The sequence below is a fragment of the Rhinoraja longicauda genome, chromosome 10, assembly GCF_053455715.1.
Source record: "Rhinoraja longicauda isolate Sanriku21f chromosome 10, sRhiLon1.1, whole genome shotgun sequence".
In the NCBI taxonomy this organism is placed as follows: Eukaryota; Metazoa; Chordata; class Chondrichthyes; order Rajiformes; family Arhynchobatidae; genus Rhinoraja; species Rhinoraja longicauda.
Window position 1 is genome coordinate 51,681,277 of NC_135962.1, and position 16,474 is coordinate 51,697,750.

At 46.3% G+C, this 16,474-nt stretch overlaps 1 protein-coding gene across 5 annotated transcripts in view; it reads right to left on the reverse strand.

The window, feature by feature from the left end:
* The window catches only part of LOC144597448 (coiled-coil domain-containing protein 85C-like), a 187,517-nt gene that overhangs the window by 57,844 nt on the left and 113,199 nt on the right, over positions 1-16,474 (reverse strand). For all 5 annotated transcript variants that reach the window (XM_078406863.1, XM_078406859.1, XM_078406862.1 and 2 more), the window contains exon 2: positions 8,431-8,504. In XM_078406863.1, the coding sequence (XP_078262989.1) occupies positions 8,431-8,504 (74 nt within the window). The remainder of the gene's footprint in view (positions 1-8,430; positions 8,505-16,474) is intronic.

The following is a 16,474-nucleotide window of genomic DNA, read 5'->3' on the forward strand; positions in this document are numbered from 1 at the left end:
GTATGTGTGTGTGTGCGTGCGCGCATGCGTATGTCTGTGTGTGTGTGTGTGGGTGTGGGTGTGTGTGTGTGTGTGTGTGTGTGTGTGTGTGTGTGTGTGTGTGTGTGCATGCGCGTGCATATGTCTGTGTGTGGGTATGTGTGTGTGTGTGTGTGTGTGTGTGTGTGTGTGTGTGTGTGTGTGTGTGTGTGTGTGTGTGTGTGTGTGTGTGTGTGTGTGTGTGTGTGTGTGGAACACATGTCCTGAGGCTGATCTCTGGCAGACAATTACAGGTGACTGTGATTTATGGATGGGCGGTTACTGCAGAATCCTTCAAGCAGTGGATTAGCCACACAAGGTGAATCCCTTCCACTCAATTTTCCCCGGATAATCATTGTGTTTGGCAGATGTCAAAAGGAATTCTCTATGGCACAGCCCCTAAACTGTTCAAAGCAACCCCCACCTCGATTCAGCATTAAATGCAGGTGCAGTCTGTGACACCTGTCATTTGCATAGTTCAAAGATAGACATAAAAAGCTGGAGTAACTCAGCAGGATATCTGCAGTTCCTTCCGAAAAAATTGGATAGTCCAGCTCACTGTCTCAAGAGAAATCTGCCCGAGTTAAATTACAATTAAAACACAAAGTATGTGCCATTACTCCAGGACAAGGGCTCGATGTATGGCTGTATGGTAATTCGCATATCACTGTACCTTAATTGGTACATGTGACAATAAAATACCTACAGAGACATGGCTACAAGAGGACCAGGGCTGGGAACTGAATATTCAGGGGCATACGACCTATCGAAAAGACAGACAGGTGGGCAGAGGGGTGGGGTTGCTCTGTTGATAAGGAATGATATTCACTCCCTTGCAAGGGGTGACAAAGAATCAGGAGATGTAGAATCAGTATGGATAGAAATGAGAAATTGTAAGGGTAAAAAGACCCTAATGGGAGTTATCTACAGGCCCCCAAACAGTAGCCTCGACAGAGGGTGCAAGTTGAATCAAGAGCTAAAATTGACATGTCGAAAATGTAATGCTACGGTGGTTATGGGAGATTTCAACATGCAGGTAGACTGGGAAAATCAGGTTGGTACTGGACCCCAGGAAAGGGAGTTTGTGGAGTGTCTCCGAGATGGATTCTTAGAACAGCTTGTACTGGAGCCTACCAGGGAGAAGGCAATTCTGGATTTAGTGTTGTGTAATGAACCTGATTTGATAAGGGAACTCAAGGTAAAAGAGCCATTAGGAGGCAGTGATCATAATATGATAGGTTTTAATCTACAAATTGAGAGGGAGAAGGGAAAATCGGAAGTGTCAGTATTACAGTATAGCAAAGGGGATTACAGAGGCATGAGGTAGGAGCTGGCCAGATTTGACTGGAAGGAGCAGGGTGAGGTTGCAGGGTGACTTGGACAAGCTGTGTGAGTGGGCGGATGCATGACAGATGCAGTTTAATGTGGATAAGTGTGAGGTTATCCACTTTGGTGGTAAGAATAGGAAGGCAGATTATTATCTGAATGGTGTCAAGTTAGGAAAAGGGGATGTACAATGAGATCTGGGTGTCCTAGTGGATCAGTCACTGAAAGGAAGCATGCAGGTACAGCAGGCAGTGAAGAAAGCCAATGGAATGTTGGCCTTCATAACAAGAGGAGTTGAGTATAGGAGCAGAGAGGTTTATTCTACAGTTGTACAGGGCCCTAGTGTGACTGCACCTGGAGTACTGTGTGCAGTTTTGGTCTCCAAATTTGAGGAAGGATATTCTTGCTATTGATGGCGTGCAGCGTAGGTTTACTAGGTTAATTCCCGGAATGGCGGGACTGTCGTATGTTGAAAGACTGGAGCGACTAGGCTTGTATACACTGGAATTTAGAAGGATGAGAGGGGATCTTATTGAAACAGATAAAATTATTAAAGGGTTGGACACGTTAGAGGCAGGAAACATGTTCCCAATGTTGGGGGAGTCCAGAACCAGGGGCCACCGTTTAAGAATAAGGGGTAGGCCATTTAGAACAGAAATGAGGAAAAACTTTTTCAGTCAGAGAGTTGTAAATCTGTGGAATTCTCTGCCTCAGAAGGCAGTGGAGGCCAGTTCTCTGAATGCTTTCAAGAGAGAGCTAGATAGAGCTCTTAAGGATAGCGGAGTCAGGGGGTATGGGGAGAAGGCAGAAACGGGGTACTGATTGAGAATGATCAGCCATGATCACATTGAATGGTAGTGCTGGCTCGAAGGACTGAATGGCCTCCTCCTGCACCTATTGTCTATTGTCTATAAAACCTTTGAAACTAAGAAACCCAAGCCCAAAGCCAAAGTATTATCTAACTATCTAACTAAATATACCAGCTTACAATAAATGACTCCATATTAAAAAAAACAGCTACCTACATATTAACTCGCTCTTAAAAAAAGCTAAAGAAATCCTTGCAGAGTTCGATCACCCCCCCCCCCCCTATCAAAATTAAACTTAAAAACTGAACAAGCGGGTTAATGACTAGATATTTTAAAAGAGTGAATCTAAAGAGTGTACCAGCATCTGCAGTTATGTTCTTATATAACAATCTAAAGAGGCCGATTCCTTTCCCTCCCAACAAAAAGCAGGTTTTCCACTGCTGTGCAAGCAGCTGTTTATCCTTCTCCCCGCTACAATGCCAGTCGACAGATCAATCGGTCACCATCAGTAAAGGCAATGAGTCACATCAAGATCACGCTGGCAGTGAGGCTGCATCGGTTGCCCACGGCTACCAAACCAGTCACCGCGCTGGCACTGAGGCCTGAACCCTAGGCCTCTGGAGATCGATGACAACAACTAATGGAGCCTCTCCCCGTCATCCTGACACGTACGTACAATGGGGGGGATGTCACAGCATCGATGAGCTTTTAGGCCGGTGGCTGTGGGACGTCATAAGGTCATAAGGGATAGGAGTAGAATTAGGCCATTTGGCCCATCGTCTAATCCGCCATTCAATCATCATATCATATCATATCATATCATATATACATACAGCCGGAAACAGGCCTTTTCGGCCCTCCAAGTCCGTGCCGCCCAGTGATCCCCGTACATTAACACTATCCTACACCCACTAGGGACAATTTTTACATTTACCCAGCCAATTAACCTACATACCTGTACGTCTTTGGAGTGTGGGAGGAAACCGAAGATCTCGGAGTAAACCCACGCAGGTCACGGGGAGAACGTACAAACTCCTTACAGTGCAGCACCCGTAGTCAGGATCGAACCTGTCTCCGGCGCTGCATTCGCTGTAAAGCAGCAACTCTACCGCTGCGCCACCGTGCCGCCCAGTAATGGCTGATCATTCTCTCACTCCTAACCTCATTCTCCTGCCTTCTCCCCATAACCTCTGACACCTGGACTAAACTGCTCAACTAATTCTTGAGTCTAAATCCAAACCTTACCTTGTCCCAAATAGGTACACTTGTTTAACTTAATAGCAGCATTATATTATGGTGAGGTTTCTTAGTTTAGTTTAGTTTAGAGACACAGTGGAAAAAGGCTTTTCGGCCCACTGAGTATGTGCCGACCAGCGATCCCTGCACACTAACACTATCCTACACACTAGGCACAATTTACAATTTTTACCAGAGCCAATTAACCTACAAACCCGCACGCCTTTGGAGTGTGGGAGGAAACCGGAGCACCCGGGGAAAACCCACGCAGGTCACCGGGAGAACGAACAAACAGACTGATTCCCTCTCTGCCAATCATTGCGTTTGGCAGATGTCAAAGGAATTGGCCATTTTCAGTCAAGGTCTCTACCTTTCAAACCCAGTGATAAATCTCTATGCTGACTCAAAAGGTATGGCCCTTCAATAGACCCATAGATCAAGAAAAAAATATATATATTTATTTTTATGAATCAAACTTTCGTAATAAAGGTTTAATCCAAGGCTCCACCTACCCTCTCTGGGGAACTGACTACTGTGTCCTTCAGTAAATATTACCAGATTGCCAAGTTCCTGCTTCTGGGACGTTTCAAGCAATGAAAAAGGAGATGGATTAGACTCAGAAAGAAGCTTTTTTTATTTTTTTTAAAAGGCGGCACGGTGGCGCAGTGGTAGAGTTGCTGCCTTACAGCACCAGAAACCCAGGTTCGATCCTGACTACGGGTGCTGTCTGTAGGGAGATTGTGCGTTCTTCCCGTGACCTGTGTGTGTTTTCTCTGAGATATTCGGTTTCCACCCGCACACCAAAGGCCGACAGCTTTGTAGGTGAATTGGCTTGGTATAAATGTAAATTGACCCTCGTGTGTGCGGGGATATTGCAAGTGTGCGGGGATCGCTGATTTTAAAGGCAATCTCATGCTTTGGGATGTTCCTGGTTTGAGAGAGGGACAATAGAAATGCTGCCTTTCTTTTTTCAAGCGGTCATAAAGTCATAGAGTTGTACAGCACAGAAATGGCCCTTTCCTCCCACCACATCCATGCCGACCATGTTATCCATCTATACTAATCCCATTTACCTGCATTAGGACCATATCTGTGTAGGAAGGAACTGCAGATGCTGGTTTACACCCGAAGATAGACACAAAATGCCGGAGTAACTCAGCGGGACAGGCAGCATCTCTGGAGTGAAGGAATGGGTGACGTTTCGGGTCAAGACCCTTCTTCAGAGTTCAGACTGAAGAAGGGTTCCAACCCAAAACGTCACCTATCCCTTTTCTCCAGAGATACTGCCTGAGCCGCTGAGTTACTCCAGCATTCTGTGTCTATCTACCCCAGAGATGCCGGAGAACTGCTGGTGAGTTACTCCAGCACTTTGTGTCTTTTTCTGCAAATGTCCTTGCTGACCTCCTCTGATAATTAAATCAACACAATCTGTGGCGGTTATCATTTCAGAGGGAAGATAATACTAGTACCCAATTTTATACAGAATTTAATTACAGATTAAAAATCTGACTGGAATATACACCAGGGTCTTTCATGAAAGTTAAGCATTTGTGGCCTGTTCCTGCCAAGCCCGTAATAAACAGCCTTTTTTTCACTTCCCCATTGAACTGCTAATCACACTCAAGCACAGTGGTGAGCTATAGATGAAAGAAAGATATTGGAAATCCAGAAAATATAAAGCAAAATAGTTGGAAGTAGGTAGTCAGGGTGCAAAGGTCAGGATGAAGAGTTAGCCTTTCAGGCCGATGACCTTTTACTGAAGCAGATTTGGTGAAAGGTCTTGGATCTTCAATAATAACTCTCTCTTTTACTCTCCCGGTAACAGTGTGATGTCTTTCCACTCTTGCAGAGATGTATTTTCAGCTTTTCAAAATCGGGATGATGCACCATTGGGCGAGAGGAAATGTCACACTGGGAAAATAAGTATTGACAGCTTATTTTCCCCAGTCACCAGCCTCCCGTGGAAGGGCTGACGGAGTTTAATTTGGCATCCACTTGTGAAGCCCAGCAGGTCGGATAAATATCGCCCGTAACATGCAACCCGTTTTATTTCCAGATCCAAAAATCCTCTTGCAGCCTCAAGCATGAAATGGCCACTAAAGGACTGGAGCAATTCAGCGGGCCAGGCAGCGTCGCTGGAGAACATGGGATAGGCGACCATGACCTCGGGTCGGGGACCCTTTGCCCACACGACTGGGACCCTTCCCGACCCGAGGACGGCACGGTGGCGCAGCAGTAGAGTTGCTGCCTCACTGCGCCAGAGTGCTGCGTTCGATCCTGACCGCGGGTGCTTGTCTGTATGGAGTTCGTACATTTTCCCCGTGACCTGCGTGGGTTTTCTCCAGGATCCCCGGTTTCCTCCCACACTCCAATGAAGCACAGGTTTGCAGGTTAATAGGCTCGGGTATAATTGTGAAATTGTCCCCGGTGTGCATAGGATGGCGCTAGTGTGCAGGGATCGCTGGTCGGGGCGGACTCGATGGGCCGAAGGGTCTGTTTCCTCGGTGTATCTCCAAACTAAACCTAAACCTGATCGTCACCTTGTGCACTGCAAGTTTGCACATGCGGCCACGTGGAAATGCAATCAATCCGTGTAAGTACTTGTGATTGTGGGGTTAGTGTTGCCCATGGCAACGGGGATAAAACATAGAAACATAGAAAATAGGTGCAGGAGTAGGCCATTCAGCTCTTCGAGCCTGCACCGCCATTCAATATGATCATGGCTGATCATCCAGCTCAGTAACCTGTACCTGCCTTCTCTCCATACCCCCTGATCCCTTTAGCCACAAGGGCCACATCTAACTCCCTCTTAAATATAGCCAATGAACTGGCCTCAACTACCTTCTGTGGCAGAGAATTCCACAGACTCACCACTCTCTGTGTGAAGAAATGTTTTCTCATCTCGGTCCTAAAAGACTTCCCCCTTATCCTTAAGCTGTGACCCCTGGTTCTGGACTTCCCCAACATCGGGAATAATCTTCCCGCATCTAGCCTCTCCAACCCCTTAAGAATTTTATATGTTTCAATAAGATCCCCCCTCAGTCTTCTAAATTCCAGCGAGTATAAACCTAGTCTATCCAGTCTTTCTTCATATGAAAGTCAAGCCATCCCAGGGATCAATCTGGTGAACCTTCTCTGTACTCCCTCTAAGGCTAGAATGTCTTTCCTCAGATTAGGAGACCAAAACTAGATTAGGAGACCAAAACTGAGGGAATTATTCCTCAAAGTGCAGAGAAATTTCTTCTCTTAGAAGGGAGTGAATCTCAGAAATTCTCTATCCTCGAGGGTGGTTGAGGAGAGATCATTAGAAACATTTCTGCCAGAAAAAGATAAATGATCAAAAGATTGAGGATTTAACAGCCTGGTTTACAGTGTGGAACAAGGAAGGCCCTTTGGCCCACCAGGTCCACGCTGTCAAACGATCACCTCTACACTAGTTCTATGTTATCCCAGTTTCGTATTTGCACACTAGGGACAATTTACAGAGGCCAATTAACCTACAATCCTGCACGACTTTGGAATGTGGGAGGAAACCGGGGCACCCGGAGAAAACCCACACAGTCACAGGGAGAAGGTGCAATCTCCACGCTGACAGCACCCGAGATCAGGATCGAAGCTGGGTCCTGGACGCTACGGGGCAACAACTCTACCGCTGCGCCACTGTTCCGCCTTATGTGGGGAAACGGGATAAGACGAGGAGTTGTGGTCAGCATATATCTGCCATGGTCTTATTGCATGGTGGAGCAGGCTAGATTGGCTTGGTGGCCTACTCCTGTCCCTGTTCCCTTGTGTTCTTGCCCAACAGTCCTAAGTATGAATTCATGATGAGGGACGGGCGACTTTGTCGGCGCCCTTTATGTGGTGACTATTTGCATACCTATGGTATGGTATGCAAAGCAAAGAATTCCACTGTGACTTATCTGTGGAATTCTCTGCCTCAGAAGGCAGTGGAGGCCAATTCTCTGAATGCATTCAAGAGAGAGCTGGATAGAGCTCTTAAGGATAGCGGAGTCAGGGGGTATGGGGAGAAGGCAGGAACGGGGTACTGATTGAGAATGATCGGCCATGATCACATTGAATGGCGGTGCTGGCTCGAAAGGCCGAATGGCATCCTCCTGCACCTATTGTCTATTGTCTATTGACTTGTCACATGTGACAATAAAGTATTCATTCATTCATTAATTCATTCATATCTACCAGGTAAAGAGATTTACAAATATTTCTTGGGTATGAAGAAGGGTCCAGATCCAAAATGTCGCCTGTCCTTTCCCTCCCCAGATACTTTATACTTTAGATTGTAGAGATACAGACGTGGAAAATCGTCCTTTGGAAGACCGACTCTGCTCCGGCCAGCAATCACCCCCTACGCTAGCACTATCCTACACACTAGGCACAATTTACAATTTGTCCAATTAACCTACAAACCTGTACGTCTTAGGAGTGTGGGAGGAAACCGGAGCACCCGGAGGAAACCCTCGCAGGGCACAGGGAGAACGTACAAACTCCGTATGGACAGCACCCGAGGTCAGGATCGAACCCGGGTCTCTGGCGCTGTACCGCCACGCCACCCTTGCTGCCTGGCCCGTTGTGCTCCTTTGTGTTTTTGCTCAAGATTCCAGCATCTGCCTGTTTCTTCCTGGATATTAAAAGTAGTACTTATTCACAAGCTATTATAATAATAAAAATCATTTAAGATGCTAAAATGTGATGTATCTGTGATGGGTGTTGAATCTGTGGAATTCATTGCCACAGAAGTCTGTGGAAACCAAGTCATTAGATATTTTAAAATCTGAGATAGATAGATTCTTGATTAGTACGGGTGTCAGAGGTTTATGGGGAGAAGGCAGGAGAATGGGGTTGAGAAGGAAAGATAGGTCAGCCATGATTGAATGGCGGAGTGGACTCGATGGGCCGAATGGCCGAATTCTGCTCCTTTCACTATAAAGTTATATTTCAGCTTGGTTTGCAGGCATCTGGATGGGGAAATATTTGCTGTGCATTATATCAGTGAGGTCCGTGAGAAGTCACGACAAACACATACCTGTGATAAGATCTTGTTATCTTCCAGAAACTTGACTTTGTTTTCCAGTTGTCTGATGTAGGCTGAAGCAGGATCTGCAAAAAGAGCAACGCAGGAATTAGGAGAGATGATTAATGGAGATCTGCTGGGTGAGACTCGTCGCCTCATCATACACTGCGAGCGCAGAGGCAGTCGGCCATTCAGCCCATCGAGCCTGTTCTACTATTTAATATGATCATGGCTCATTGCCCTGTTCCAGCTATTCTCCCTTATCCTTGGTCTCTCTTGCACGAAGAAAGATATCCAGCTCCTTGTTGAATCGACTTAGCCATTTAGTATTCCTGTCCTAGGGAATTTTACAGGATCGCCGTTTTCCAGGAAGAAAAATAAATCTTCCTCATATCACGTTGAAGATCTGGTAACACAGTGGCGCAGTGGTAGAGTTGCTGCCTTACAGCACCAGAGACCCAGGATCGATCCTGACCACGGGTTCTGACTGTACCGAGCTTGTACGTTCTCCCCATGACCTGCGTGGGTTTTCTCCAGGACCTCCAGTTTCCTCCCACACTGCAAAGACGTACAAGTTTGTAGGTTAATTGGCTTGGTAATATTGTAAATTGTCCTTAGTGTGTGTAGGATAGTGTTCGTGTATGGGGATCGCTGGTCAGCACGGACTCGATGGGCCGAAGGGCCTGTTTCTGTGTTGTATCTCTAAACTAAACTAAACTAAAATCAGCCATATTCATTGCTCGGTGCCAGCTGTCCTCCCTTATCCTTGGTCTCTCTGGCATGAAGAAAAATATCCAGCTCCTTGTTGAATCTACTCAACGATTTAGTATTCCTGTGCCAGAGAATTTTACAGGTTCACCATTTTCCAGGAAGAAAACTAAATCTTCCTCATATCATTTTGAAATGGCTCACTCTGTATCCTTAAACTGTAGTGCCAGGACCCAGAAAATTGGAAATGTCCTTCCTGCAATTAATCTGTCCAGTCTTATACATAAGTGCCCAGAGTGGGGGAATCGTTTGCCCAGAGTGGCGGAATCAAGAACCAGAGGACATAGGTTTAAACCGAAGATAGGGACAAAATGCTGGAGTAACTCAGTGGGACAGGCAGCATCTCTGGAGGGTAGGTATGGGTGGCGTTTCAGGTCAAGAACCTTTTTAAGATGAGGGGAGAAAGATTTAATAGGAACCTGATGGGTAACTTTGTTTCACAAAGGGGGGTGGGTGTATGGAAGGAGCTGCCAGAGGAGGTAGTTGAGGCAGGGAGTATCGCAACGTTTAAGAAACATTTGGACAGGTACATGGGAAGGGCAGATTTAGAAGGACAAGGGCCAAACGCAGGCATGTGGGACTAGTGTCGATGGGGTATGTTGGTTGGCGTGGACAAAGTTGGGCCTGCTTCCACGCTCTATGACTCGATGAGTGAAAATGTGTTCTGCACTCTGGCCAATTGCTGCCTGTTCAGATCATCATGACCCCATGCAAGGCTGCCAAGATGAAGCAAGGAAAACTTAACTTGGCACCATTGCATCCCAACGTCATATCTCTTCACAGAAAACAGTTTATACCACCTTTGCAATGCGGCTGCAGGGTAAATAATCTATGATATGTACGGCTAGACTACACAAAGAGCACCTCCCAATCCCATGGTCAACAGCACCAAGAAGGACAAAGGCAACAGGCACTTGGAAACATCGCTCCCTGCAGCCTCCCGCCAAGAGACACCACAATATATTGTTCCACAAGAGACACCACAACTTTAGACAGTTCCTCTGTCCCTCTCTTCCCCTCCCCTTCCCAGATCTCCCTCTATCTTCCTGTCTCCACCTATATTTTTCCTTTGTCCCCCCCTCTGACATCAGTCTGAAGAAGGGTCTCGACCCAAAACGTCACCCATTCCTTCTCTCCCGAGATGCTGCCTGACCTGCTGAGTTACTCCAGCATTTTGTGAATAAATACCTTCGATTTGTACCAGCATCTGCAGTTATTTTCTTATACCACAATATATTGTAGTTCCTTCATTGTCACTGGTTTTAAACACAGCAACTCCCTTCCCGTCAAGCACTTTAGTTTAGTTTAGTTTGGAGATACAGCGCGGAAAAAGGCCCTTCGGCCCACAGAGTCCACACTGGCCAGTGATTTCCTGCACATTAACACTATCCTACACACATTAGGGACAATTTACATTGACACCAAGCCAATTAACCAACAAACCTGTTCGTCTTTGGAGTGTGGGAGGAAACCGAAGGTCCGGGAGAAAACCCACGCAGGTCACGGGGAGAACGTACAAACTCCGTGCCGACATGCACCCGTGGTCGGGATCGAACCCGGGTCTCTGGCACTGCAAGCGCTGTAAGGCAGCAACTCTACCGCTGCGCCACAAACAGTGGGAACATCGTTATCAGAAGAACGGCAACGGATGAAGAAGGCGTTCCACCATCACTTTCTCTAGGACATTTGGAGGTGGGCAATAATTGCCAGAGGCCCAAGAGATGAATGACATCTTGTGCAAGAAGGATAGCAATGATTTTCACTGAGATGGATAAAAGATGGAGCTGAAGCACTGAAGCTTGTCGGAAACTTACGAAAAGGTGAGCTTGGAAATAATACGTGAGTGATTATGAACTGGGGTAAAGATAAATATTTGCATCATCTGCAAATAATGTAGCAGCGTATTAATCTTCACTACAGTAAGATTAGTGGGTCTTGTTGTTCATGACAGTAAATACAGCTAATCTACAGCTTGATTTTGCAAGTTTGGGCGAAATTTGTCCTTCGCAGCAGGTGCTAAGTATGTGATTTTGTGGTGATTGCATATTCTAATCTATTTCAAAAATTCCAAATAAAACCCTTCAGTTTTGACAGTTTTGTTGCTTGAGACAAAGGCTGTGTTTTGAACAGTTCGTGGCTGATGGTCAGAGCCTCAGAGGCTGCATCTGGACTTGGAAATATTCCCAAAGCATGAGAATGATCCACCTATTTTATTCTGAAGCCTTTATCACGAAAGCTGGCAAATGCCTCTTGGATGTCTTCGGTTTTTTAAACGTGTGGTGGGAGGTCATAAATTTCAATGATTAACACAACGGCCAATTTCGCAACAGGGTTGGGTTGGGTTGGGTTGTGCAATCGATGAAAGTTGTTCTGAGCTGCAGTCATTGTTATTATATTGGCACGGCAGCGGTTGATTCAAGAACCATGGTGCAATGAGCCAACATTATAATGACTAATGTGCGGGGGGATGCTGGTTTAAACCGAAGAGAGACACAAAAAAACCGGAGTAACTCAGCGGGTCAGGCAGCATCTCTGGAGAAAAGGAATAGAAACATAGAAAATAGGTGCAGGAGTAGGCCATTCGGCCATTCGGCCCTTCGAGCCTGCACCGCCATTCAATATGATCATGGCTGATCATCCAACTCAGTATCCTGTACCTGCCTTCTCTCCATACCCCCTGATCCCTTTAGCCACAAGGGCCACATCTAACTCCCTCTTAAATATGGCCAATGAACTGGCCTCAACTACCTTCTGTGGCAGAGAATTCCACAGATTCACCACTCTCTGTGTGAAAAAAAACTTTCTCATCCAGCTTCCCCCTTATCCAACCCCTTAAGAATTTTGTAAGTTTCTATAAGATCCCCCCTCAATCTTCTAAATTCCAGCGACTACAAGCTGAGCCTATCCAGTCTTTCTTCATATGAAAGTCCTGCCATCCCAGGAATCAATCTGGTGAACCTTCTCTGTACTCCCTCTATGGCAAGAATGTCTTTCCTCAGATTAGGAGACCAAAACTGTACGCAATACTCCAGGTGTGGTCTCACCAATGCCCTGTACAACTGCAGCAGAACCTCCCTGCTCCTATACTCAAATCCCCTCACTATGAATGCCAGCATACCATTCGCTTTCTTCACTGCCTGCTGCACCTGCATGCCTACTTTCAATGACTGGTGTACCACGACACCCAGGTCTCGTTGCATCTCCCCTTCTCCTAATCGGCCACCATTCAGGTAATAGTCTGCTTTCCTGTTCTTGCCACCAAAGTGGATAACCTCACATTTATCCACATTATACTGCATCTGCCATGCATTTGCCCACTCACCTAGCCTATCCAAGTCACGTTGCAGCCTCCTAGCATCCTCCTCACAGCTAACACTGCCCCCCAGCTTCGTGTCATCCTGCCCCCCATTAATAGGTGACGTTTCGGGTTGAGACCCTTCTTCTGAAGACCCTCCTTTTCTGCAGAGATGCTGTCAGACTCGCTGAGTTACTCCAGGTTTTTGTGTCTATCTTCATTATAATGACTAATGGTCTATCATAACACCTGTCCCATTTGGTCAGGAAATTTGCCCTGCCCCATCATTAAGAGGGTAACATAGGGTTTATAAATCAAAATGATGGGTGAGAGAGGTTTGAGTTGAACACTCTCAACAGTATCTGCAGTTCCTTCCCACACAGATATGCAGGCAAATGTGATTAGTATAGATGGATAACATGTGTAGGAAAATCACTGCAGATGCTGGTACGAATCAAAGGTATCACAAAATGCCGGAGTAACTCAGCAGGTCAGGCAGCGTCTTGGAGAGAAGGAATGGGTGACGTTTCGGCTCGAGACCCTTCTTCAACCCAAGACGGCGCCCAACCCAAGCGACTATTTGCATGCTCCTCACAGAAGCAGACCTACAATCACATAACACAATCGCTCCACAATCTTAAATCTCTATTCCTTATCGTGTATCTATAATCTGTAAATGGCTCGATTGTAATCATGTATTGTCTTTCCGCTGACTGGATAGCAGGCAGCAAAAGATTTTCACTGTACCATGGCAATGAACTAAACGGAACTGAGGACGTTCAACTTTGTCTAAGAACTTGATATGCTACCGTGCTGAGAACTGTATTCTGCACTCTGTATTTTCCCTTTTGCTCTATCTATTGTATTTGAGTTTGAACTGATTGTGCCTTTGTATGGTATATCTCAAAGGTATTTATTTCACAAAATGCTGGAGTAACTCAGCAGGTCGGGTAGCATCTCAGGAGAGAAGGAATGGGTGATGTTTCGGGTCGAGACCCTTCTTCAGACATGGTATTCAGACATGAGTAGATATGGTATATCTAATCTGTTTCGATAGCATGCAAAATAAAAAGTCACTGTACCTTTGACAATAATAAACCTAAACCTACACCTACGTGAATTTACAAGGGCAGATTTTGCATTTTCAAGGTCAGAAAATGTTTTCAAGAGAGAGTTACATTTAGCTCTAGGGCTAAAGGAATCAAAGGATATGGGGGGGAAAAGCAGGAACAGGGTACTGATTTTAGATGATCAGCCATGATCATATTGAATGGAGGTGCTGGCTCGAATGGGCCGAATGGCCAACTCCTGCACCTATTTTTCTATGTTTCTAGAACAATGTCGTAGAGCAAGAGAACAACAGGAATCACAGAGGGAAAGCAGTGAGCGAGGGTCTCACAGAAATACTGTCGGAGAGAGGAGGAGAACTTCTGAAGAAGGGTCTCAACTAGGGGTGCCAACTACCCCACTGCCAAATACAGGACAAGGTGATGTCACTGCCACGCGCCCCACGTGACCTCACCCAGCCAGCGGCCATGTGCTCCTGCTCCACCAATGGCGGCTGCCCGGGCCGGGAGGCGGGTTGCTAGGCAACCTCCTTTAGACGGCACCCGGGCCTCCGGACCTAGACTGTCTGGAGCTAAAATGTCGGAAACCTACAGTGTAGGGGCCTACAGTGCCGGGGCCTACAGTGTCGGGGCCTACAGCATCCAGGCCTACAGCGCCCCCCAGGCCTAATACGGGGTCCTGTATGGATCAAACCAATTTAGCACGAAATACGGGATGTCCCTGCTAATACGAGACAGTTGGCAACCCAAGTCCCGAACCGAAACGTCACCAATCCATGTTCTCCAGAGATGCTGCCTGACCCGCTGAGTTACTCCAGAACTTTGTGTCTTCCTTTTGCAAGGGCAGATGCGGGTGTGAGAATTGTGCCATAAGTTCATAAGTCATAAGAGCAAAATTAGGTCATTCGGCCCATCGAGCCCACTCCGCCATTCAATCATGGCTGATCTGTCTTTCCCTCTCAACTCCATTCTCCTGCCTCCTCCCCTTAACCTTTGACACCTTTACTGATCAAACATGCCCCATTTTATTTATTTTTGAGGGGGGGGGGCAGATTTTACTAGAGCGCACCAAAAACTGAGTGGTGAAATAAATGCTGGGAGTATTCGGCAGTTCGGGCTTGCCTTGAATGCACCATTACATGCACAGACACTGAAACCGGTTTGAAAATCCCTTTTGTACTATGTCGCATTTAAACCTCAAATAAGCAGGGCAGGGGTGTGAAGTGGAGAAATGTTCCCAGTGATTCACAGAGCTGGGCTTTTGAAGAAACCACACTTTTCATGACTTGGCCATCATTACTCTGCCTTGCGTAACATTGTCAGTCTCTCCATTTATATTAATGCTGTGTTGTTGGTGCCTGAGGCACAAATTTCTGGCACTGGGACAACGCCGGAATGAAGGCAGCATTAGACAATAGACAATAGACAATAGACAATAGGTGCAGGAGTAGGCCATTCAGCCCTTCGAGCCACAACCGCCATTCAATGCGATCATGGCTGATCACTCTCAATCAGTACCCCTTTCCTGCCTTCTCCCCATACCCCCTCACTCCGCTATCCTTAAGAGCTCTATCCAGCTCTCTCTTGAAAGCATCCAACGAACTGGCCTCCACTGCCTTCTGAGGCAGAGAATTCCACACCTTCACCACTCTCTGACTGAAAAAGTTCTTCCTCATCTCCGTTCTAAATGGCCTACCCCTTATTCTTAAACTGTGGCCCCTTGTTCTGGACTCCCCCAACATTGGGAACATGTTTCCTGCCTCTAATGTGTCCAATCCCCTAATTATCTTATATGTTTCAATAAGATCCCCCCTCATCCTTCTAAATTCCAGTGTATACAAGCCCAATCGCTCCAGCCTTTCAACATACGACAGTCCCGCCATTCCGGGAATTAACCTAGTGAACCTACGCTGCACGCCCTCCATAGCAAGAATATCCTTCCTCAAATTTGGAGACCAAAACTGCACACAGTACTCCAGGTGCGGTCTCACCAGGGCCCGGTACAACTGTAGAAGGACCTCTTTGCTCCTATACTCAACTCCTCTTGTTACGAAGGCCAACATTCCATTGGCTTTCTTCACTGCCTGCTGTACCTGCATGCTTCCTTTCATTGACTGATGCACTAGGACACCCAGATCTCGTTGAACTCCCCCTCCTCCTAACTTGACACCATTCAGATAATAATCTGCCTTTCTATTCTTACTTCCAAAGTGAATAACCTCACACTTATCTACATTAAACTGCATCTGCCATGTATCCGCCCACTCACACAACCTGTCCAAGTCACCCTGCAGCCTTATTGCATCTTCCTCACAATTCACACAACCCCCCAGCTTAGTATCATCTGCAAATTTGCTAATGGTACTTTTAATCCCTTCGTCTAAGTCATTAATGTATATCGTAAATAGCTGGGGTCCCAGCACCGAACCTTGCGGTACCCCACTGGTCACTGCCTGCCATTCCGAAAGGGACCCATTTATCCCCACTCTTTGCTTTCTGTCTGTCAACCAATTTTCTATCCATGTCAGTACCCTACCCCCAATACCATGTGCTCTAATTTTGCCCACTAATCTCCTATGTGGGACCTTGTCGAAGGCTTTCTGAAAGTCGAGGTACACCACATCCACTGACTCTCCCCTGTCAATTTTCCTAGTTACATCCTCAAAAAATTCCAGTAGATTTGTCAAGCATGATTTCCCCTTCGTAAATCCATGCTGACTCGGAATGATCCTGTTACTGCTATCCAAATGCTCAGCAATTTCGTCTTTTATAATTGACTCCAGCATCTTCCCCACCACTGATGTCAGACTAACTGGCCTATAATTACCCGTTTTCTCTCTCCCTCCTTTCTTAAAAAGTGGGATAACATTTGCTATCGTCCAATCCACAGGAACTGATCCTGAATCTATAGAACATTGAAAAATGA